The sequence below is a fragment of the Psammomys obesus genome, unplaced genomic scaffold, assembly GCF_907164565.1.
Source record: "Psammomys obesus unplaced genomic scaffold, mPsaObe1.curated_primary_1811, whole genome shotgun sequence".
Classification (NCBI taxonomy): domain Eukaryota; kingdom Metazoa; phylum Chordata; class Mammalia; order Rodentia; family Muridae; genus Psammomys; species Psammomys obesus.
Window position 1 is genome coordinate 1,354,516 of NW_026591560.1, and position 22,529 is coordinate 1,377,044.

At 55.9% G+C, this 22,529-nt stretch overlaps 1 protein-coding gene across 2 annotated transcripts; it reads right to left on the bottom strand.

Annotated features, from left to right (window-relative positions):
• Window positions 1–2,425: 2,425 nt before the first annotated feature.
• Atg2a (autophagy related 2A) lies at window positions 2,426–21,157 on the bottom strand. 2 transcript variants are annotated; one of them, XM_055610461.1, is made up of 40 exons: window positions 20,897–21,157; window positions 18,356–18,518; window positions 18,102–18,254; window positions 17,876–17,978; window positions 17,341–17,575; window positions 16,846–16,942; window positions 16,597–16,764; window positions 16,355–16,495; window positions 15,508–15,745; window positions 15,273–15,420; window positions 15,107–15,199; window positions 14,476–14,631; window positions 14,128–14,371; window positions 13,890–13,986; window positions 13,648–13,807; window positions 12,945–13,087; window positions 12,740–12,855; window positions 12,479–12,636; window positions 11,983–12,133; window positions 11,681–11,874; window positions 11,495–11,575; window positions 11,134–11,240; window positions 10,953–11,045; window positions 9,852–9,922; window positions 9,498–9,574; window positions 8,847–9,011; window positions 8,575–8,704; window positions 8,283–8,494; window positions 7,691–7,899; window positions 7,348–7,483; window positions 6,517–6,720; window positions 6,252–6,353; window positions 6,086–6,167; window positions 5,870–5,996; window positions 5,705–5,777; window positions 5,505–5,587; window positions 5,124–5,245; window positions 4,301–4,455; window positions 3,189–3,341; window positions 2,426–3,120 (listed from the first exon to the last, which is right to left on the bottom strand). In XM_055610461.1, exons 1-40 carry the CDS (start codon window positions 21,065–21,067, stop codon window positions 2,884–2,886), a joined length of 5,748 nt encoding a protein of 1,915 aa, XP_055466436.1. In that variant the 5' UTR covers window positions 21,068–21,157; the 3' UTR covers window positions 2,426–2,883. The 2 variants fall into 2 exon arrangements, with proteins under 2 accessions (XP_055466436.1, XP_055466435.1); XM_055610460.1 differs by having other exon boundaries at window positions 8,841–9,011.
• Window positions 21,158–22,529: the final 1,372 nt, after the last annotated feature.

Here is a 22,529-nt window from a genome sequence, read left to right on the forward strand (position 1 = left end):
AGGCCCACACCTGGCACCCATAGGGCGCCAACCTTCTTCCTGGGCGAAGTCCAGGCTCAACCCCTGAGCCTCATCAGCCCGGGTGTGGCTCTGGCCTACAACTCTCCTACAGCCCACTGACACCCATGCCCTCTGCCCTAGGTTCTCTTGCTTCCTCATTTCTCTCCTAAATAGAGCTGGGGCCTAGTTAGAGCTTCTGCCCACCCGCCTGGCCATAGCCATGGGGCAGAGGGACAACTGAGAAGTAATCTCCAAGCATTTCTAGGGCACTTTCCCGAGGGTGGCCCTATCCAGGAAGCTAGAGACAAGACTGAAGGAACAGGAGAAATTAAAAAACAGAAAGTGAGGCCAAGGAGCTGACATGAAAAGATGAGGACAGACAGGAGACAAAAGAGGCAAAGGGAAGAGGTGAGGGAGGACAGGGACCCCAGGGTGACACTCAGTGGCAGAATGCTTGGTTTGAGGCTGTGAGTTTAATCATCAGAAAAAATAAGAGAGAGTGGGTGCTGGTATCGAAACAAATTTGGTAAGTACTAAGAGCAGGGCTATGGGCTGCTAGAATTCAGTACCTCAACAGGGTGAGCCAGCAAGGGCCTGTGTGAACTCAAACAAGTAGCTTAAGCCCTCTGAAGCACTACCCTCTCCACCTGGGCAAACCAGGGCTTGGGAGGCCATCTCGCACACTGGCCTATTCTGGTGGAAAGCTGCCTACCCTCCCACCCATTCCACCCCTGCTCTGACAAGGAGCTGACCCAGGTGTCCAGGAACAAATCTGCATTCCCACCCCTTCCACAGATTCCAGCCCAAGAGGCTTCAGGGACAGGACCCAAGGTCTGTCCTGCTGGGACTCCGCCTTCAGGAAAGAAAGGAAAGCTTCTAGAGGGGGCTCAGGCCTTGCCCCATTTTGGCAGTGGTTTTAAAAGGCCCAGAGCAGAGGATGCTTCCCTCCCTGGGAGGACAAGCCTGCAAAGGAAGACGGCAGAGGGGATGACCAAACATCTCCCCAGAGCCCAGGAGCCCCAACAGGGTCCAGGCAAGCCCAGCCTCCTTGCACGAGGTACCCACACTTTCAGAAGACAGACAGTTTTTAGGAATCCAGTCTCCACAGTGCCGGGAAGCTCTAGGCGTAGATGCTGCAGCCACCTCACTCTAAGGTGGAAACTGAGGCACAGAACAGCAACTGGCTCCCCCAAGGTCCCCATGCCCACCTTTCTTTTCTCCTGGAAAGGGCTGATGGCTCTGCAGGAAGGCTTGGACTTGGGAGCCTTCAGCAGCCTTGAGGGAGGACAGTCTGAGATGGGAGCTCTTACCTCAGACCTAGCTGGCCTTCAGGGCTCAAGGAGGAAGTGGGGCCACCCTGGGCTGAGCCTTTTGAGCCGTTGGCCCAGCCCTGGTAGTGTTAATGATTAGCCCACTGCCATCAATACTGATCACAGTGGGGTCCGAAGGGCAGTAGACCTGGACTGTGCCCCAGCTGGTGGGGTGGGTCCAGGGAGTGGCAGGCTGGGCCTTCAGCTACTCAGCGGTATTAGACCCTGGCTGCCCATAGGCTTATCTTCTCCTCAGGCTTCATTGGCCTGACTTCTTGCCTAGTCTGTTGGCCCTAGCTAACCCCAGGAAGCCAAGTTAGGGGAAGGGCAATGGGGACAAGTCTTTTCTGTTCAGTATTCAGATCTACAATGGGAGCCAAAAAAGGGAAGACCACAGCTAGCTTGAGAGGTCACCAGGGATGTCTAGCAAGGTGCGGCATCTCTGGTTCCTAGCTTGATCCTCAGCTTTCCCGCAGGCCCATTCACTTCCTGGCTGTGCTACTAAGGGGGAGGAGTGGGGTGGCTCCCTTGTGAACAAGGATGAGGGAAATGGCATCTTCTGGATGCCACAGCATTGTCCTACCATAAGGCCGGGACTTCCTAAAAGCCATTCTCTGAAAATGGTGGGATCAGCCTCCAGCCTCCTAAGACTCAGCCTTCGAGGGTGGGACACTCCCGGACACTGTCAGAGTAACAGGCATAGCCTTAGGCCACAATCCAGAGCTTCCCAGCAGTGGCCAGGAGCCCTGCTTTGCTCCTACCCCAAGAACAAGGCTGAACCCTGGAATCTGACGGGGACAGAACCAAGAAATGAGGTTTGGTGTGGGCTCCTGGGGCTAGTCCTCCTCTGGGATTGCCAGGCAACTCCTCTCACTTCACTCAGCAACGACCACTAAGAAGTAGTGCCAAGATGACTGCACCCAGGACAGTAGCTAGGTTGAGCCCAAAGTGGAAGAGGGAGGCTGGTTTGCACCAGCAGAAGGCTGAGGGTGGCGTATGGTACCTCCTGGTGGCAACAGGTGGTTACTGCGTGCAGAGGTGGACACTGGCAGGTCCAGGCACAGGCAGAAAAGGGCAGACTGGGGTCTCACAGGTAGAGGACCTGGAAGAGGGGCTGGCGGTGGGCAAGTTTATTCCACTTCATGCAGACACTGACCCACACGCTCAGGGATCTTAAAAATACACTGACCCACATGGTAGCTATCCCCCACCTCCCCATGAGACACGGAGAGACACTTGGCTGAGTGGGGTCCACGGGTCCAAAAGCCTCCATCCTCATTCTGGAACAAGGCATCAGTGTGGGCCCAGGTAGCAGGGAGGAGCAATGTCCTTTCTCTCCAGTCGAAAGTGCACAGATAGGGCAGAGCCCCCAAAGCCGGGAGGCCCCATTCTCTCGGCCAATTGGCAACAGGAAGGCTGGGCAGGCATCCTTCATAGCGGCCATCCCTTGAAGGGCCTGGTGGCCTAGCTGTGGGTCACAGCAACCAGGAAAACAGGGATCTGATGGCACCGCTGTGGCTGGCTGGACACAATAGGCATGTTGGGACAGTGGGTGGATCTCGGGTGCCTGCAGTCAGTCCTGGGTTTCCTCCAGTCGCCACTTGAGAGCATGGTCCTTGTGTGCATCTGGCAGAATCTGGTTGCGCATGCCTCCTAGCACGTTGGATGTTGCCTCTGTTGCTAGGATTATTGGTTTTACCACTGTTGGGGGCAGCTGTCGGATCACACCCCCCACGGCTCCGGTCAGTCCCTTCTGCTCATGGCCCCTCGATGCCACATCACAGATGGTCTGAGCTGTGTCCAGGATACCCTGCGGAGGTCAGAGGTCAGTGAGAGTCGGGGTGGGGCTCCTGGGAGTGGGTCTAGGGTGGCTCTTACCTCTCGAACAGCATCGTAAGCCTTAGCCATGCCCTCCCGGAGGTCAGCAGGTTGCTGACCCCTGCGCAGTTTCCGTGAAGAACGCTTGTCTTGCAGGGAGCGGGAGATGGGAGATGCAGGCGACAGGATGTCATATACTGTCTCAGCTGTAGCCTGAGGGACACCAGAATTGGACAATGATAGGTGGGCACACAGACATAGCAGCCTTTGCCCTGCAGGCCAGCCTGGGGACCAGGCCTCCTTCAGAATAAATGCTCCTTGTCCTAATCAGTCTTTACCTCCTCATCCTCCTCTTCTCCTTCAGTGGTTCCCATCACCTACCCCAGAGAACTTCCTTCTTAAATGTTCATTTTATTATTCATTTAATTTTATTTATGTGTGATGCTGTGTGAACACAGTGCCTCTGGAGGCCAGAAGATGGCACTGGATCCATTGGAGCTAGAGTTACAGCCACCCAGAAGAGCAAGGAACTGAACTTGAGGCCACTGCTGGGCCATCTCTCCAGCTCTTCAAAGGGCCGCCTTAACTTGAGGAGACATTTACATACAAACCCTTCTGGGGCTGGCAAGATGGTTCCTTGCTGCAAGGTGACCTGAATTCAATCCCCAACCCTGGGGACCCACCTGGTTGAGAGAACTGATTCCCCAAAATCGTCTGACCTCAAATACAAGCAATGATACACACACAAAGAATTAAATTACAAACCTACCTTTCCACTCCCAGTCTTTCCCATCCAAGTGAACACCGTAGACCCCCTGGAACCTGGCCCTTCCCTCTCTGGGCTGAGCTCAAAGGTCTCCTGGTGCACATTCCCACTGATGTACCCAGCCCCACTCCAGAATTCAATCACTCCCCTGAACCAGGCTTTGGTGGAGGTGGCCTGTGGGGCCCAGGAAAGTATAGAACCTGAATGCAGAAGGGCTGGTTTCTACATTTGCTCACTGTACTCCCGTTACTTACAAATAATAGCTGTGAGCATGGAAATATGTGGGCTCTGCTAGCCCAGATCTTACTCCCAGCCCCACCCATGGAAGCCTTTCAGTAGAACTGTAAGGACAGGGTCGGGAGCCTGGGGATAGGGTGTCCCTTTCCTACTTCAGCCCTGCACTCACCTGGATGGCCTGGACCAGCCGATTGCTCAGTTCCAGAGCAGCAGAGGCTGTGGATGACCCAAAGGAGGCAGCCCCACGCTGCAGCCCCCGAATGAGGCGCCCATCTTTCCTGTACTGCTCAATGGGTAGCCACAGCAGGTCCCGAAAACCTTGGACTGGGAGACAGGTTATCAGAGATGCCAAGCTTGCCCTGGCCTTTCTTCTCTCTGCCCAAAGACCCTTTCCCAATCCAGTTTTTTTCTTTAATTTTTTTTTAAAGATAGAATCTCAAGAGTTCTTAGGCTTGACAGCACAGGTCAGGCTTGCTGTCACATGCCTATAATGCCATCATGGGCTACAGAAGACCCAAGAATAAATAAAATAGGATGCCAGTGCTCTTTAATTCCAGTATTTGGAAGACAAGAGGCAGGTGGATCTCTGTGAGTTGCCAGCCTGGTCAACAAAGAGAAGCCAAGGCTACAGAGAAACCCTGTCTTGAAAACAAACAGACAGACAGACAGAAGGACCAGCAAGATAGCTCAGCAGGGAGAGGTGCTTGCCAGCAGGTGTGCTGACTGGTTCAGTACCCAGGCCGCACAGAGTGGGGGAGAGCACTGATTGCTGTAAACTGTCTTGGCTTCCACACGTACTCTGTGGCATGCAGGCACCCATATACACAGGCAAAGTAAATGAAATTATTCTGACAAAGGCAGCCTTCCTTTGGGACCTTCTTACTCTTGGGAGTTTTCCTTACTTCCCTTCATCTATATTTGTTCTGTGAAAAACAAACAAACAAACAAACAAACAAACAAACAAAACGGAGTTCTCAGTGCCAGACACTCACAGAGCTGCACAACTGAGTGCATGGGGCCCACGCCGCCCAGAAGGCCGGGCAGCTGATTCTTGCGGATGTCCTGCAGCCATTCATTGAGGGCATAGCCTAGCACCTTGTCCACGCCCAGGAGACTGGAAGGGAGAGGCAACAAGGATGAGATGGAGGAGAGCCACACTCCAAGAGCCCAGGGGATAGGGTGACCGGACACATCTAAAACAAGAATGTGAGAGCCCCCCACCACCCCAGGATCTTACCCCACTGTGCGGAGCAACAAAAGCCTACTAGAGAAGAGGCTGAGGCCTGAGAACGGTGAGGATTTGGTCAAGGCCATCCAACCCATGAGAAACACCAGAGGCTGTAGACTGCCCCCAAAAGGGGCTGGGGGCTCACCCATGCCGGCAGCAAAGCCGCTTGAGCTTGAGCTCGGAGCAGTTGAGCTGGGCCAGGCCGATTAGGAGTCCTGTGAAAGTACCCTGTTGGGAGGGGGGAGCAGAGCGTGTGTCTATGTTTTGGGATACACACTGTGAATTTTGGTTCCAGACATGGACTCAGACAGTAGCTCACACAGCTTGCCTGATGGAACCACTCACCACCTGGTCTACAGTGACATGCTTGCCATGGTAATCCAGGCAGATGGGCACCTCTGATGTGAAGCGGAACTCCCTGAAAGGGGAAGAAGGGAGAGGATCTTTGGTCACTGACCTGGTCACTGGCCAGCTTTGCACACAGCCTGGCCCAGAGCTCCTCTTTCCTACCTGAAGTAGATGGGCTGTTGGTCAGAGGAGCTGTGGCCACTGCCTGGAGCCTCCTGCGGGTTGCTTGCTGTTCCTGCAGGCTGACCTTCCTGGGGGCTGCTGGGCCCACTGTGCGCCCCTTGGTGAGCTGGAGGAAGAGAGGTCACGTAGTTCCAGGATGGACAGAGGATGCTGGGGTGCCCAGGATCTGACTCCCTCCCTGGCCTGATCTCTCACCCTCAGAGGTGTCCCCTGGGACCATGGGGTTGATGCTAGCTGCTAGGCTGGTGAAAAAGTCCTTGAGGAAGAAGAGGGCATCCTGTAAAAAGAGTTCTGGGTCAGATCCAGGGCCTGGCAATGGGGAGGGGGTTATGCCGAGCTCTGCCCTTGCCCATCTACTCGCCTGGTCCACATTGAGCCTTAGAGGCATCATGGAGACACGAAGACAGCACTCCGGCCCTCCTGGGCTGCTAGTAGGAGCCACGTGCAGCGCCTTGATGGTAAGCTAAGGGCAGAGAATGAACTGTGGGTATCTCTAGGCCAACTCCATCAACCCTGCCTCTGCTCATGCTAGCCCTTCCACTGAGCTGTGCTCTGTCCTCCAGACATACAGCACCTTTGGGAGGGCCTGTGGGGAGGAGGCTGCCCATACTAGGGTGCGCTTGTACCATGTTAGAATGTGTGCGCCTTGGCAGTCGCTCGCTTGTGTGCAGATGAAGGAACTTGTTGATCTTGGAGGAGGCCAGCCGGTCCCGGATCTCCAGCTCCTGAACAATGAGCACCTCTCGGGACAGTGGCCGCTCTTCCTGCTCCTGGCCAGGGGCCCCAGCCATGGCTGACTCCTCTGGGTACGTTTCGTGCTGGAAGCTCACCTGCGGGTGGATGAGGCCTGAGTTGGAACCCTGGGCCCAAGAAAGATGGAACTGGTCTCTCAATGCCTTCCCTCTGCCCAGGATGGCCCGGTGCTCTCTAAGCCATGCTCTACACCCACAAAGGTGCATGCTCTGTACCCTGTCCTACAGGGGCCTTGGCCTCCCTTCCAGATCTGTCCATCCTGCAGGCCTAGCCTGTCTTATCTTCAGGCTTCTGTTAAAAACCTTTCTTCTTGGGCTGGAGAGATGGCTCAGAGGTTAAGAGCACTGGCTGTTCCTCCAAAAGTCCTGAGTTCAATTCCCGGCAGCCACACGGTGGCTCACAATCATCCATAATGAGATCTGGTGCCCTCTTCTGGCATGCAGGTGTACATGCAGGCAGAACAATGTCATCTGTCCTCCTGCTTCCTCAGCACCAAATAGGTCACTCTAAGAAAGCTGGAACTCCTTGAACACTCTCAGGTTCCGGCTCCTTTGGAACACTCTCTCTTTGGAACCTGTGGCCACTGCCTCCAGTCCCTCCGGAATTCATCACATCCCACTGCCCTGTGTTAGCTGAAGGTGTTTCTTTCCCCAGAGCCTCACTTCTGTGCTCACCTTCCACCCCCAAATCAGCCCCGCACTCACTTTGCTGAGCTGGATCTCCATGAGGACTTGGTGCTGCCGCCCGACACCACCCTGGGTACGCCAGGAGTTCTGGGGCCGGTTGGGGCCAGAGGATCGGGAAGGGGAGACCCTGGGGCCTGTGAAGCCAACTCTTGCTCTGAGAAAAAGACACACGGTGACAAGCTAACTCTGAGGAAACCTCAGCACAGGCCTTGCTTCTAGCCTTGGGCAGGAGACCCTCAGACTCAAGCTAGGACACAGAAGAACGCGAGCATGATGCATGAGGCTTGAAGTTGCCAGCCGCTGGGGGTCACAGCTAGGCTATGATCCTAATCCCACCAGCTGCCACCCACATGCCTCTAACCTGTAAGTGGGGTGAAGGCCAAAGTCTCTGCCCCCATAGAGGTGCCAGATGAAAGAGACCTCTCGTAGCACCACACGGCTGCTGGGCACTGGAAAGTGGGCAGGTGCTCGCAGCAGGTCGGTGCTCCCCAGGGGCTGGGAGAAGTGTCCATCCTGCACGATGATGGGCCCCGGATGCAGCTGCGTCACAACGGGCTCTCCGTCTCGGGGCTGCCAGCAAGAGCAGAGCAAAGACATGTGACCAAGAGGTGATCAGCCCCGGCACCTGCTTTGCCTCCTTCTCTCCTCCTTGCCAGCCCAGCGCCTGTGCCTGTGTCTCAGCGGTCTGTCAGCGGTCTGGCCAGGAGTCTCTTGTTCTTGTGGGCCCTGTCATCTGGAATCTCAGGGAGCTTGGACATTGCACTGACCTTTACTAACTGGCCCTTCTTCTTCCTCTATCCCCCTGTCTCTGTATAAAGATATTGTGTCTCCTTTTCTGTACTGTTCCACCTGTTCTTTCAAGCCCAGAACCAAGGCTGGTTCTCCTACCCAAGAGTTCTACCTAGAAGGACTGAGCAACCACCTGAGCATCCAGAACTCCCATCCCAACACACCGCGATGCCTAGGCCAGGGGCGTCAAGGATGCAGAACTCATCACTGTCCAGTGTGTCTCCATCCCCTTCCTCTTCTTTTTCATGTTCCTTTGCCTTGGAACAGGAACCCAAGGTATGAGAAGGGCCTCCAGGAGGCGAAGGCACCTGGGCCCCACTCTGTTCACCTGGGAACAGATAGACGGAGACAGGAGAGGCCTGAGGAAGAGAGCCACCTGAGGAAGAAAGAGGCCAGTGTGAGATGTGGCTGAGGGTACCTGCTTGGGTCTGCTGTCCCTAGAGCACCCTCACTGACCTGATGACTGGGCCAGCTCCCGCAGGCTACGCCGTTCAGTGTCCAGAAGAGCATCAGTCAGGTCTCCCTGGTTGATGAGGGCTGTCTCCACCGGGGGGCATGAGGGCAGGGAGGCAGGGCTCTCCGAGAGCTGGGCCAGGAAAGGGAAGGGGCAGGAGTGAGCACCAGAGAGATGGGTAGCTCCAGGGCTCCTCCAATCACGCCTTGTGTCTGTGTTTAGGGAGGGGCCTGGCCAAGCTCTGGTAGCCTCTGTGGCCAGGCCTCACCTGTACCTTCTGGCCGGCGATCTCCGTGGGGCTGGGGGGCCGGGGTGGGGGGTGCAGGTCACCCGAGCTGGTTACGTACTGGAGCAGGTTGACCAGCAGGGCACAGGAGTCGGCACAGCTATGCACATGCACGACGTTGTTGGAGCAGCGCAGCTCGAACAGTGGCTGGCTCTGTGGGCAGTGGGCCGTGGCGTTGGCACAGGAGCCACCACAAGCCCGACTCCCCATCACAGGGCATTCAGTTCTGTCTCTCACACAGAGGGAAGGAGAGCCAGGGGATCTCCCCTCCTCTGTCTGGTCAGCTGAGGCAGTGCCTCACTGCCCAAATGCGCAGACATCCCAGACAACTCCTGGGGATGCCACTCACCCGGATACACGCCCATCCCTGCCCCTGACTGCAGCCTAGTGAAGCAGTAACTGTTCTCTCACCATGAAGATGAGAAAACCTGGGTCCCACAGTGGCTGTCTCCCTGGGCCCCACCTCTGTCCTGCCTGCAAGTGCCATCTGCTGCCCTCAGTGAGTTGGAAAGACACTCACAGGGATCCGGTCCTTCCCTGGAGGAACACTAGCAACAGCCGGGCAAGGCAAGGCAAGGCAAAAGGCATGCACTGTGGCCCTGCTGACTACCCCTGGGTCCTGGTGCCGGCCACGCTTACCAGTCTGCCCTCAGTGCTGCCCTTCCAGGTTTTGATTACAAGCTCCAGGAGGTCAATGTCCAGGACACAGACATAATCTGAGGCAGAAGAAAGGTTCTCATGGCCTCCATCCACACTGACCCTGCCCTATCCACCACCAGGGAAAGGATTCACTGTGTCTGGTACAGTTGTGTGCGTGCGCGCGCGCACGCGCGCGCGCACGCACACACACACACACACACACACACACACACACACACACACACGTATGCGCAGCTGAGAACAGGCCAGCAGCTGAGTGATACCCGGCTGCTCTGAGTATGGCAGGGACTTGTCGCCTCAGTGTAGGGAGAGCCAGACCCAGACCCTGCCCACCTCGTCGCAGATCCAGGGTCTCCACCTCACACTTGTCGGACAGGTACAAAGCGGAGTCGTCAAGGATGAACCTGGTGGGGAACAGGGCTGAGAAGGGCCCAGGAGCCACTGCAGGCGGCAGCTCAGTGATAGCTGGGCAAAAGGGTAGAGAGGGCCCTGGAGGAGATGGGCAGTGACGAGACCCTGAGGGCCTCAGCACTGTCTTATCATGAATGCAGGGGCCTGGGCTCCAGCTGGAAGATCCAGTGGGTATTCACACTCACAAAATACTCAGAGCAGCTCATTCTGCTATTGGACCTGTACTTCCCAGTGTGTGCATGGGGCCCTTTCCCATCCCCCTATAGCACTGTCTGTTTATCCACCTATCTAGTACCAGTAATCAAACAGAGGGCCTTGCCCACATCAAGTACATGGTCTAACCTGAGCTACACCTCTTCCTACTTTTAGGCAGTCTCACTAAGTTGTCCAGGCAGGATTAGCTTTAGCTTCATACAGAGCCAATATCACACACCTGCTCCACCGTACCAGCTTTTAAGATTTAATTTCTTTTGAGACAAGGTCTTGTGTTTGAACCCCTATTCCTCCTCGCTGCCTCCTGCTGGGATAACAGGCTTGTGCCACCATGCCTACCTATCATATTTTTTTTTTTTTAAACATGACTGGCCATGTAGCTCAGTTTGTAGAGCATACATGAGGTTCTTGGCTAAATTGCCATCACCAGAAAGTTTTAAAAAGTAGTTTTTAACCTAAATTTTCGCAGTAGGCATTGTGCCATCGCTCTTTCGTTCCTTTCTTTCTGGTGCTTGTGTGGCACTGTCCCCATGCTGGGTTGCATTTAGTTATGCACTGTGTTCTAGCTTTCCATCCTTTTGCATACTTCATAGAACTCCCAAGAGTGAGACTACAAATCCACGACACTGAGGCTCAAGGCCACTTTTGGGTGGCAGTAGAGACAACTCTCATTCCTGAGGGCATGTGAGAAGGTGGGGTGCCATCACCCCACCTATAGACAGGCTCCAAGAGGCCCTGGGTAGACGGTCTGCAGGAAGTCAGCTGCAGCCCGGCTGGGAGTGGATGCGCCAGGCCTAGCAGCCTGCGTACCTGAGCAGGAAGGTAGACGTGTCCATGACAATGTTGCTGGAGAGGGTGAAGGTCTCAGCGGTGATGAGGACTCGCACAGGGAGGTAGAGGGGCCTGAGGGGCAGACTTGGGCTGGAGCAGGTTTCTTACATGCAAGGCTGCCCCCTGACCCTGCCCCTCCCCCAGCCCCCAGCCTGGGTACCTGTAGTCCACAGCGCAGGAGAAAAGGTGTGTGTGTAGAACAGTGATGACTGTTGGGGGCAGGTAGCCCAGCACAGGGTCATCCAGGACATCCAGGAAATCCAGTAGCTACACAGGCCGGGGAAAGGGATGGGAGGAGGGACAGTGAGGACACTGTGACCTTCTTCTCTAATACCTTCCTGTCCAGGTACCCCACTGTTGCCCATCAGCTGTCTGCCCACCCTTGTCAGGGGCTCTGACCAGGTCAGTTCCAGTCCAGTCCATTTTTCACACTGGTCTTCTCAGCCTGTGTTTGACTTGCTTGCCCATATCAGAAATCTGGAGCTACAGGACCATGTGACTTCCCAGGCACCGTTGCTCACCTGGGAGTGCCAGCTCTGCTCAGGTGGGGCCATGTAGTGGCGCAGAGTGGCTTTGTGCAGCCGTATTGTCACCAAAAACTCCTGGGGAGGGAGGTGCGGAGTCAGGATGGGGGGAGCCCAGCTCCTGGGTGCACTGAGGAGGGGGTTTCCTAAGTCAGGTGGGTGGGCAAGCAGCGGGGAGCCTACCTTGACATTCTTGTGGGGGTCCAGGTGGATGCGAACAGCTGCAGACAGCATGGGGGGACCCTGGCCCTTACGGCCCAAGGTTCCCCGCTCAGCCACCCCTTCCTCTGATGGATAGATGGTTGGAGCCAGCTGAGATGGGGGAGCAAAGCTGGGCAGTTCCAAGTGAGTGGGCAGCAGGTAGTCCTCAATGGCCGCTGAAAAGGAGCCTTGTAAGCCTGGCTGCGGGGCTGACACCCCACTCACAGCCCACGTCCTCCCGAAAGCTCCCTGCCCAGCATGAGGCACACTGCGGGGACCCACACCTCGATGGTAGAGTGTCGCCCTCTCAGCTTCCAGGCAGAAGTAGCCAAGCCCTGGCTGGCCGCGGTACTGGGCGACGCTGAAGATGGTGCCCTGCTCCACATCCAGGACCAGCTCCCCGTGGGCGACTTCCCGCCGCTTCCCCGTCTCATCCTGCAGATGTGCACACGCTTAGCTTCACGGCTGCATGCCTGGCACGGCGACAGGGGCCTCTTGGGGTCATGGCCTGAGGCAGCCCCGGTTCCTTCCAGACCTCACTGGAGGTCTGCAGCATGTGCTTCTTGCTGAAGGGGAAGGACAAGCCCCACCCTGCTGGTCTCCCTCACACTTCCCATGGAGGAAAAGCTAGGGCGGGGCCGCCAGCTGTGGGGGTTGACGGGTGGGCAGGCAGACTGCGGCAATGGGTATGCGGGGCCTCTAAGCTTTCTGCTCTCTAGTTCCTAACTTGAAGCTGGCAGGCTCGTGTGGAGCTGGGGGCTCACCTGCTCTGGGCCTCACCTTAGCCTCACAGAACGCGGTGATCCGACCCTTCAGCACTGTTACCAGCGTGGAGAAGGTGCTCTGGGACTGACGACGGGAAGGCTCGGGGGCAGGAGTCTGGGGGGCACCTGATGCCATCGAGAAGAACTGGGTGTCTTCTTCATCTGAGTCTGAGTCTGAGTGGACAGGGTGGCTGTGTGGGAGGGAGATGTGGGGGCCGGCCCAGCCCTGCCCGTATACCCGCTCATCCTTCCTACCCAGCCACTGTTGCTCTCATACCCAGCTTGAAGGCCGATTTGCACATCTTGAACCCTGATGTGCCAGGTGGCCAGGCAGTGGTGGTGGACGTGGGAAGCAGATCTGCAGGCTCCCACATGAGCAGGTCGTTGTTGATCCTGACACGGATGGGAGCAGCGACAGCAGAGGTGAGAGGACAGGGCCTCGAGCCCAGCCCAGCCCTGCCCCGCCTGCCCCACGTCTCTACCTGTTGTAGATGCTCTCATAGACCTCCTTGCTGGGCAGAAAGATGTGGGCACTGGGCATGGTCACATCCAGGGTACAGCGGGACAGTGCCAGGGTCCGGCTCTGGAATGTCCTCATCTCCTCAGGGTCTCCAGGGATCACCATCTAGACAGGTAAAGAAAGTCAGCCAGGAGACCTGCCCAGGCATGTCTCTGGCTTCAGGATTGGAGATTCTGGCATCCATCCATCCATCCATCCATCCATCCATCCATCCATCCATGTGAGTCCTTCTTTCGCAGGGTAAGTGATGTTTATCTTGGGACATAGTATCCAAGCACTCCCTACCCCACTCTAAAGACTTCATGAATATGAATCCCTGTAATCCTCACAATAGCCTTTAAGAGAGCCATTCCAGAGGAGCAAACACACAAGCCACCAGGGAGCAGAGCCTGTCTAGCATCCCAGGCGGTCCTGCTCCAAGCCATTCACTGCCTCACACTTATCACTGCTTCACACTCGGCTCTTGAACCCATCAGCCTCAGAGAAGAGGGTCCTGATCTTGGTGACTAAAAGGCCTTCGGTGTGTCCTTCCCTCCCTATCCCTGGGCAGAGATGGGTGCTTGTGTCCCTTGTTACCCAGAATAGATGATGCAGTGGGTCCCCTTGCCACAGCCCAGCCCCCCAGGTGGCACCCACAATGGAGAAGTCAGAGAGGGAAGCCTCACCTCCTCAGTCTCGTACATGGTCCGCTTTGAGGAGAAGGGGGAGGGCTCAGGCTGCCGCAGCTCACACAGATTCTCGGTGGATATCTCTAGATCCCGGCCTTTCTCAGAAGTTGTCTCCCACTGTGTGCCACCAGCCTGGGGGTTCAGGGTCACCACGACTCTGCCAGGACACAGGCCTGTTAGTGGCCTGCCACCACCACCAGCATTCTGTCTCCAGCTGCCCCATTTGGCACTCAACTTACTGAGGTAGGAAGTACTTGGCCTGAGTGCTCCTGGGGTCCAGAGCTTTGGAGACGCGCAGGCAGGGGACAGGTGGCTTCTCTCCATCTTCATAGATTCCTGGAGGGAACAGGGAGGGCAGCGTCTCACTGCTGCCTTTCCTTTTCCTCGCCATTGCTGGGTCAGGTCAGTGTCCCTGGGATAAAAGGGTCTCTCTGCCTGTGCTGGGGCCTGCCCCAGTTGTTTCCTGGACACCCTTACCTTGCAAGTCTGAGCAGGTAAGTTCCAAGCGGGTGGGAGCTGGGGGGCCAGGCCCACTGTTGAGCTCTGAGCGGAACTGGGGCTCACTCAGCTCCAGTCGCAGCTGCTCAGCCCGCACGGCCTGGCCAGCCCAGGGGTCCCGTTCGGGCCGTAGGTCTGGGATGGGGAAGTGTAGCCTCAGGGTGGCCCGGGGTGCTGAGAGCCGAAACACTGTCTGCTGCTCAGTGGCCTGTGGGGGCTCTGTCTGTGGAAGGGCTGTGGGTCAGAGCTGCCACAGGGAACTGACCAATGCTTAAATGCCTGCTTCACTTCCCCCGCTCCCCAGACAGAACCAGCGGGGCATCTCACTAGTAGGCCAGCAGGTGTCTCAGGGGGTGTGGTGATCTGACGGAGCAAGGCAGCAAGGCGGTCCAGGGACCCCAGCTCCACATCTGCTTGGAAGTCAGCCAGGTCCAGGGACAGTTCTGAATGGCATTGGTAGGCAGTGGAGCGCCGGGGCCGGCTCTAGTCATAGGTAAGGTGATTAGGTCAGCAAGGGCTTTGGGATGAGGACAGAGTAGAACGTGGCTTCCCTAAATCAAAACAAAGTTCCAGCTTCCCAGCTGTGGAAGAGGAGCTAGGACAGGAGCCACTGCCGAGAAAGAAGAAGCTTCAAACACCCTGCAGTGATAAGGACCGCTGCATCACTGCCCCTTCTCCTCATCAGGTTGGCCAGACTGGCCTTGAACCCATTCTGCAGCGCAGGCCTGGAACTTGTCATCTTCCTGCCTCAGCCTCCCATATGCTGGGCCTATAGGCCTGTATCAACATACCCAGGTTACTATCAACAAGCCACCAACACTTGGCTTTGTCAGGCAGAGAGGTTCCACAGAGGCAGGGCAGAGGAAATCAGGCCACAATAATAACAAAGGCAGAATGGGGACAGATTGCAAAGGCCCCTGTAGAGAGATACAGTTTGGCTAAAGCAGGGAGTGTTTACCTTGAGCACCCGGTGCAGGGTCTGTGTGTGGCGCAGGTGGGCACAGGGTCGAGCTGAGGCTTGGGAGCCCAAGTGACTGGGGAAGCTCAGGATCTGCAATGGGACACTCAGGGTAAACAAACTGGCCCGAAGCCCAGCACAACCCCAGGCCCTTCCTCTGCCTCACCTCTGTGTACTCTGGCTCTGAGGTGGCCCTGGGCCACAGGCACTCCAGCACCTCCAGCTGCCCGAAGTGCGCTTCTGTGCTGCTTGTCCTCTGACTGCGACTACCAGTCCGCAGCTCCCAGGACAGCTGCACGGCTGTGCCTGTCAGTCTGCGGGCAAGAATACACTCGTCAGGGGTGGGCTGTGGGCTCTCTGGGTATTCCTTGCAGGTCCCTGACTTGGGCTGCGGTGGTTACCGGACATGGCTACAAGGGCAGGCCCTCTGGAAGCGTGGCCGTAGGTGGTGGAAGTCTCGGGAGCCGATAGGCCCATCTTTGGCAGCATCAAACTCAGCAAAAAAGTGGGTGGTGAGGTCAGGTGGTCCTGAAGATGGGGCAGCGGTCTGAAGCAAGGTCAGGGTCACACCTCCCAAGGTCATCTTCAGCAGTGAATCAGGGCGCATGGTGTCCAGAAGGGGAGTTGGGGCCTTCTTGCCTGAGGGAAGAGAGGCTTCAATAGGGGCTAGTGGCTATCTGATTTTGAGACAGGTTATCTTCTGTGTAGATCGGGCTGGCCTTGAACTCTCATCAATCTGGATGCCTCTGCCTCCCTAGTGCTGGGATTGAAAGAGTGCACTACCACGCCCAGTGCTCCTGGGTGTCTTAAAATGACTACTGAGCAGGGGGTTGGAGAAACCCTGACTAGGCTAGACGTGGTAGGCCATGCCTTGAATCCTAGTACTTCTTATACGCCAGACCCCCTGTAATCCTCTGAAGGTGCTAGAAGGATCAGTTGATGGGACAAAGCACACATACCAGTCTTTGACCTACAGTTACCTACTAACTAAAACACACAGTCTGGTCTTACTATGCCCTTTCTGTATAAAGGGGAACCGGGTCCCAAGAGCCCTCACTAAGAAATTTAGACTATGCATATTATATGGCCTCACCAACGTCCTCAGGGTTAGGACCCTGGGGAACCCCACTGATGGTGGGTCTACAAGGAACCCTGGGGCCTCCTACATACACCCACCCCGCTGTCCTGAGGTTCCTTCCACCCCATCTTGCCCCTGAAATAAGCTCCTCAGAGAGACAGTCAACTTACCACCTGAGTGGGCTGGGGTGGAGGGCCGGTGGGAGGCCAGGTTACTGTGAACAGAAGAGTTTAGGTCTACGCTGTACATGGAGAGCTCAGAGACAGCCGAGGTCACACTGCTTGTGAGGCCAGCCATGGAGAAGAAGAGGTCTGGAGGTGAGGTAAGGGCCAGTCAGAAACACATAGGTTGGACCCCCAGCTCTCACACTGACACAGACTGCCCTTTCAGTCTGAACGGGCCTGCTACCCACCAGGGCTCTCCAAATTGAGGGGGTTGGTGATGGGGTGCAGGCTAAGGGATTCAGCCTCAGCCGCAGCACCCGCCTGCAGCTGCTGGTTCAGATCCTGCTCAATGAGCCACAGGTCTTCAGCACCTAGGGGGCGGCTCTTGTTCAGCTTGTCGCCCAGGCCTCCGGGATCTGTAGGGAAGATGTTTCAGTCCAGCCTGCCTGGTTATGCCTAGCTCACCCCACCTGCCACCTAGGGCCCAGCAGCCTCACCTGCAAGGCTGATGGCACTGAGCAGTTTTTGAAGCTGCTGAAGCTGGTGTGGAGTCAAGAGCAGGTGCAGGGAACCCAGCTGTCCTGATACCTCCAACTGGGGACCAAGCAGATAGCTATGAAGCCCTTACATGCCACACAGCCCAAGAACCACAAACCCCTGCCCGTACCTTGGGGACATAAGACACCAGCTGTAATGCTAAGCTTGCTACCAAGCAGCTGTATGGACTTGGCCAACTTGATCTTTCAGAGTCTTTGTTTTTGCAGCTGCTGAGAAGATAGTTATGGTTCCCGCCCCCAGTTCCCCACAAGAATCAGAAGTATTCTGTAGCCCAGGCTGGACTCAACTGAGGACAACCTTCTGTCGGGCTCCCAAATGCTGGGATTACAGGTCTGAACCACCATACCTGGCTCTTCCTTCCTCTGGCCAGGGGTCAGTCAACACTTCTGGGGATGGATCTGTGATGGAGCTAACTCTTAAGGCCTGGGACTCACCTTGGGGCCTGGGAAAGCCTCGTTCTGCTTCAGCTTCACCATTAGCTCCATGTACCCTGTGCAGCTGCCAATCTGCGAGGGGGACTTTGGCGGGTCCACCTGCGAGGGCAGCTCCTCAAAGAACAGGCAGACCCCAGTTAGCTGCAGGAGCTTGTGCAGGAAGGCGGGTGGCTGGTGCACGTCCACAGGTGGTGCCTGGCTTGGGTCCCGCACTGCTTCGTCACAGTACTCCAGTCTGGAGAGTGAAGGACCTGGACTTGTCCAGATAACCCCAGGCCAGGGGCACGGGACTGAGGAACCCAGCTTCTGTCTTGGAGGCTCAACTAGCCTTTGCTTCTCTGAGTCTTGGAGTTCTTATAATCCCAGTTATTCTAGCCCATACTCCTGGCCCTAGGCACCATAGCAGGCTTCCAACACAGCCCATTTCCCTAATCTCATCAATGCCAACCCAACTCTATCCTGTCACTTTCTAGGAGCCTAGGCCAGGAGTGGGAGTGGCCGCATTTATCTTCTCTCATTCCCCTTTACTCCTTACCTCTGCACTTGGACCTCCGCGGCCACACTATGCTCCTCATCACCCGCTGAATGTTCCACCCGCACGACAGTATCCAGGAAGGTCACCTTGACTCTCCGAAGCACTACAGAAAAGGGTCTAGAGTTAGGTGGGCAGTGGGAATCAAAGCCAGTTTCTGCCAGTCTGGGTAGCAAGGTGACTGTCATGTGGAGGGCCCAAGAACAGACTGGTTGCAGGGCCTGCTCACCAGTCTCGATGGTCTGTGCGAACATTTCCAGCCCCTCCAGGGGCTGAGGCTGTTCCGACGGTTCAGGCAACCCTTCCCGCAGGCACTCTTGGGCCAGCTGCAGGCTCGTGGTCATACATGAGGCCCAGCTCTGAGAGTCTGCAGTCCCTGGCCCTGCGGGAAGAAGCAGAGGCTCAGTCATGATAGAAGGACCCGGACAGCTCCTGGGCCCGTTCCCAGCAGCCTCCCCACCCTCAGTCCTTCCTTGCTCTCACCTGGACCCTGGCGGGGCTGCAGGGTAAGCTGGAGGCCGGACACACACACGGTGCAGTGGTCGGTGAGGAGTGCAGCCCAGGGGACAGCCACCTCGATGGAACTCACAAAGCCTTCCACCAGCTCCAGGGGTGACTCCAGCGACCTCAGAACCTCGTTCACAGACTGGGCAAGAGAGCAAGGCAAGTCAGCTCACTGAAACTCCAAGTAATAGCTACCTGCCAGCCTGTAGCCACTGTCTTGGAGAGCGCTCTCGGCATAATCATCCTTCTTCATGCTATTTACCAGGCCTTCCCTTTGGCCCTGACCTGGTTTCAGCTCGCCATTAGTGCTCTTTGGACCAGCTAAAAACTTTCCTTCTGTTTGCTTCAAAACACCATTTACTGCCAGGTGTGGTAGCCCACATGCCTTTAGTCTCGGCACTCAGGAGGCCTAAGTAGGCGGATCATCAAGATCTAGGCCAGCCTGGTCTACAGTTGGTTGAATGCTTGTCTAATAAGCACTAAGCCCTGGGTTCCATCCTCAGCAGTGTAAAATTGGATGTGATGAGAGTCACCTGTAGTCCTAGCACTAGGGACGTAGGGGCCAGGAGATCAGGAGATCAAAACTATCTATTCTGAGTGAGAGGCCAGCCTGGGCTACGTTATACATGAGACTCTGACAACTTTCTGTGTGGCAATCAGAGGCTGCAGGGGTAGATAAGAAATGCCTTCACCTCCCAGCCTGGCTAGCTTGTAGCCAGGCTCAGAATGCCAGGCTCAGACTCAGCCAGTACCAGGAAGGACTGAGCAGAACCTGCTCCTAACCCAGCAGCGCACACCGAGGATGGGATGGTTGAAGAGCGAAGAGGAAGCAGCCAGGCAGAGGAAAGAGGATGGTGGCTTATTCCAGGCACCAAAGACAAGTAGAGGGACCTGGTCAGGGGGCCAGCAAGCAACCCATGCTCATCCTAGGCAGGCAAAGAGTTCAAGGGTGTAATGTCTATGAGAGGGGCTGACCCAAATGGGCCGAGTCCCAGACCCATAGTGGAGCTGTCCATTTTTTTGAGACACAGGACAGAAATGTCTGCGTTGGGGTTGCATCTCTGCCTGCCTGGCAGTTCCTAAGGCCACGAGTCACTGGTCTTCTCCCTATGACCCCAGGTGCTCTGGGTAGTACCATAGAGCCTCAGTCAACACCTGCTGGGCCCACGAATAAACAAACACAGCCAGAGCCAGGAGGCAAATAAAGATTGACTCAAATTTCTCATCCACAGATGGGGAAACTGAGGCCTAGGCACTTGTCTTAGTCACTTCAGGTGTATGGAAACTGGGACTGGGACCCTCGTTTCCCATCTCAACTTAGTCCCTTGAAAGAATTCAAGGTAAGGGTTTGCAGGGTGAACAGCTGAGAGGGGTTAGGCTTAAGTGAGGTGCCTGTGCTGTCAGGGGAGATGCCAGAAATCAGACAGTGCCATGGACTCCTCAGAAGAGGAGCAAGAGTGTGTACTGGGGAGGCATTCTGGAGCTGAAAGCAAATAGGGGGAGCCCAGATATTGGATCTCTTTCAAGTAGCCTGAGAAGCCAAAGTCAGATGCTACCAACTCTACAACCCATATTTGTTCCCAAGGCATGGCCCACCTCTAGTCTTTCTGCAGATCCAGAGGCCAGCTAGAATGGAGAGAGCCCTGCCACATGCCCATTCTACAGCTCTGGAGCAAGAGGGATGACCCCACACCAGCCCTAAGCTGGTGCCTCTAATTGGTGGCTCCTTGGCTACTCCCTAGTCATCTGGGCTGTGAGTCAGTGTCCCTCACCTGCCACCCCCGGTCTCCTCCCCACTCCATACCAAAGGCCTTCCAAGCATCATCTTCCAGAGACTCACCCATCCCCCATCCCGCCCGAAGCTAGACATCCACACCTTTCCCGGAGGGCTGTCCCCCAGGCAGAGATGCCAGGAATCAAGTCCCTCCCTAAACACAAGCTAGGCCCCTCCCACTCCCCAAAGCAGGAAGTGGAGAGCAGCAGCAGTCACACGAGGTATGGATCAACACAGCAGGCAGTGACGCTGTTGTTGACATCCACATCCGGGGGCGATCTCCACCCTTCATGCCCAGGATCATAAGGTCAGGAGGTCAGTCACATCTTTCTACAGGTGCCCCTGGGAGGGCTCTTAACACCCCCAAAAGCCTCCCCTGACTAACTACCCCAGTTCCAACTCTTGTCACTGCCCTGGCTGAGCTCCCCATAACGAGTTTCTCAACTCCCGGGAATCCCCTTCCTCAAACAGCTCCCCTCAACTCCATATGATAACGGTGTCATTCTTTTGGCAAGTGACACCCACTCCCCACTCTGTTTTTCGCCTTGAGGGGCAAAGACGGGGACTTCGCCTCTCCTAGCTTCTGTTAAGTGTTGGGCCAGCCCGGGGGCCTTGGCGGACGCGGTCGGGACCCGCTGGCCTCTCCAAACACAGCGCCTGTCCTCCAGCCCAGACTTTCTCCGAGGACCCTCCGGCGGCTGCGGTCCCTCCCTTCGCACCGTCTCGGCTGTGCTGTGTCTCCTTACCCAGGTTTCCAGGTGAATGTCCCGCAGGGCAACGCTGCCCTTGTACAGATCCAGGCTGAGCTGGTCCAGGCTGAGGTGCTCCTGAAAGAAGTGGCCCAAGTAGTGCTGTAGCAAGTAGCGGCACACACGCTCTTTCACACAGTTCGACCATGGCCACAGCCATCGTGACATCTCGGAGACAGCCGGGCCCAGGCCGCTTCCTCTGGCCGCCAGCCGGCGATCTCCGTCCGGCTGCGCTGTTCACTAGAGCCCCCGGTTCGCCCCGCCGCTTCTCTCAGCTCCAGGCCGCGCCCCCGGATGCCCGACCACGCCCCCACGCTCCCTGCCATTGGTCATTGCAAAGGGCGAGGCCCGCTGATTGGCCGCGGGAGGCGGAGCCTGGAGGAGCGAAAAAGGGACTGGGCTCCCAAGGAGAAGAAATGCTCCCAGTCGTAGTTTACGCTTGCGCATAAATTCTGTGTGGGAGGACCTTTAACCTCCTTGCTACAAGCTGCGGGAAGGCTGTAACCGTAGGGCGACAGTCCGGGCCCGGGAGAGTGCGCATGTGTAAGGATTTGCTCACCTTCTTTAGGTGATTGGGAAGAATTTAAAGAGACAGTGACCCACCTAACTTTGTGGACCGCTTACTAGAGGAGTAAAGTCAGGGCGAATTTTGCAGCCTGCATTTTGGCAACTAATATACATTGGCATTTTATAAAACTTTCTTATAGTAGCTTATCTCATCTAGTTTTATTAACAACTTCCTTAAGGGGCACTTGATTAACAAAATGTTTCCACTCTTTTTCTTTTTTGTTTGTTTCCAAACAGGGTTTCCTCTGTATAGCCTTGGTTCCACTCTCTGTAGACCAGGCTAGCCTTGAACTTGAGAGATACACCTGCCTCTGCTTACCGAAAACTGGGATCAAAGGCGTGCGCCCTCATGCCAGATTTCTCTCTTTTTAAATTTGTGCCAGGTCTAAAGAAATTCAGGTATTAGCCAGCATTCCTTCAGGGACATAGTTCCTGCTGGGTGGTGGTGGCACACACCAGGGGAATCTCTGAGTTTGACGCCAGCCTGCTCTAGGACAGCCAGGGCTACACAGATGAAATTCTGTTTGGGGGTACTGGGTGAGGGGAAGAACATAGTTCCTACTTGCTAAGAGGAGAGTCATTCTCTTAGCTAGGGACCTACGGCTTTCCCATCAACAGAAGCCTGTGGTGTCCACATATCTATCAAGGTCTCTGCTAGCCTCTGGGCTTCCTCGGTCCCTACTCACAAACACCTGGTGTACAGTCACCCTGACCCTAAACACCCTCTCCTTCTGATTAGCATATAGCCCTGAGAATTCAGCCACTCTCTAGGTCCTCATTGCCCTCTTGGCTCTCTTCTCTCATGGCTCAGTTCAGTCTGGGGGCCAAGTTCAATCTACTTATTTCTCTCCCTGCTCTGGACTCCTCCAGAGGCATCTGGCTGTACTATTCCTCAAATCTACAATAAAGCCTTCTCCTCAACCATGCTTTGGAGTGGTCATGTCCTCATTTTCACTCAATTTGCTATTCCCAAGTTAAAGACTAGAAAATAGGATTATGAAGGTTGATTAGCCAGGAAGGATTTTTTTTCTCCCACTCCTCACTAAGGAATGCACAGCAGGAG

What these genes read in the sequence shown, in the direction of transcription:
- Atg2a (XM_055610460.1), bottom strand. Translation starts at nt 21,067, where the DNA reads ATGTCACGATGGCTGTGGCCATGGTCGAACTGTGTGAAAGAGCGTGTG. An exon ending in GCGGAGGTCCAAGTGCAGAG is followed by an intron (nt 17,576 to 17,875) that starts GTAAGGAGTAAA and finishes TTCACTCTCCAG; the next exon opens with ACTGGAGTACTGTGACGAAG. An exon ending in TGCCCTTGTAGCCATGTCCG is followed by an intron (nt 15,421 to 15,507) that starts GTAACCACCGCA and finishes TCTTGCCCGCAG; the next exon opens with ACTGACAGGCACAGCCGTGC.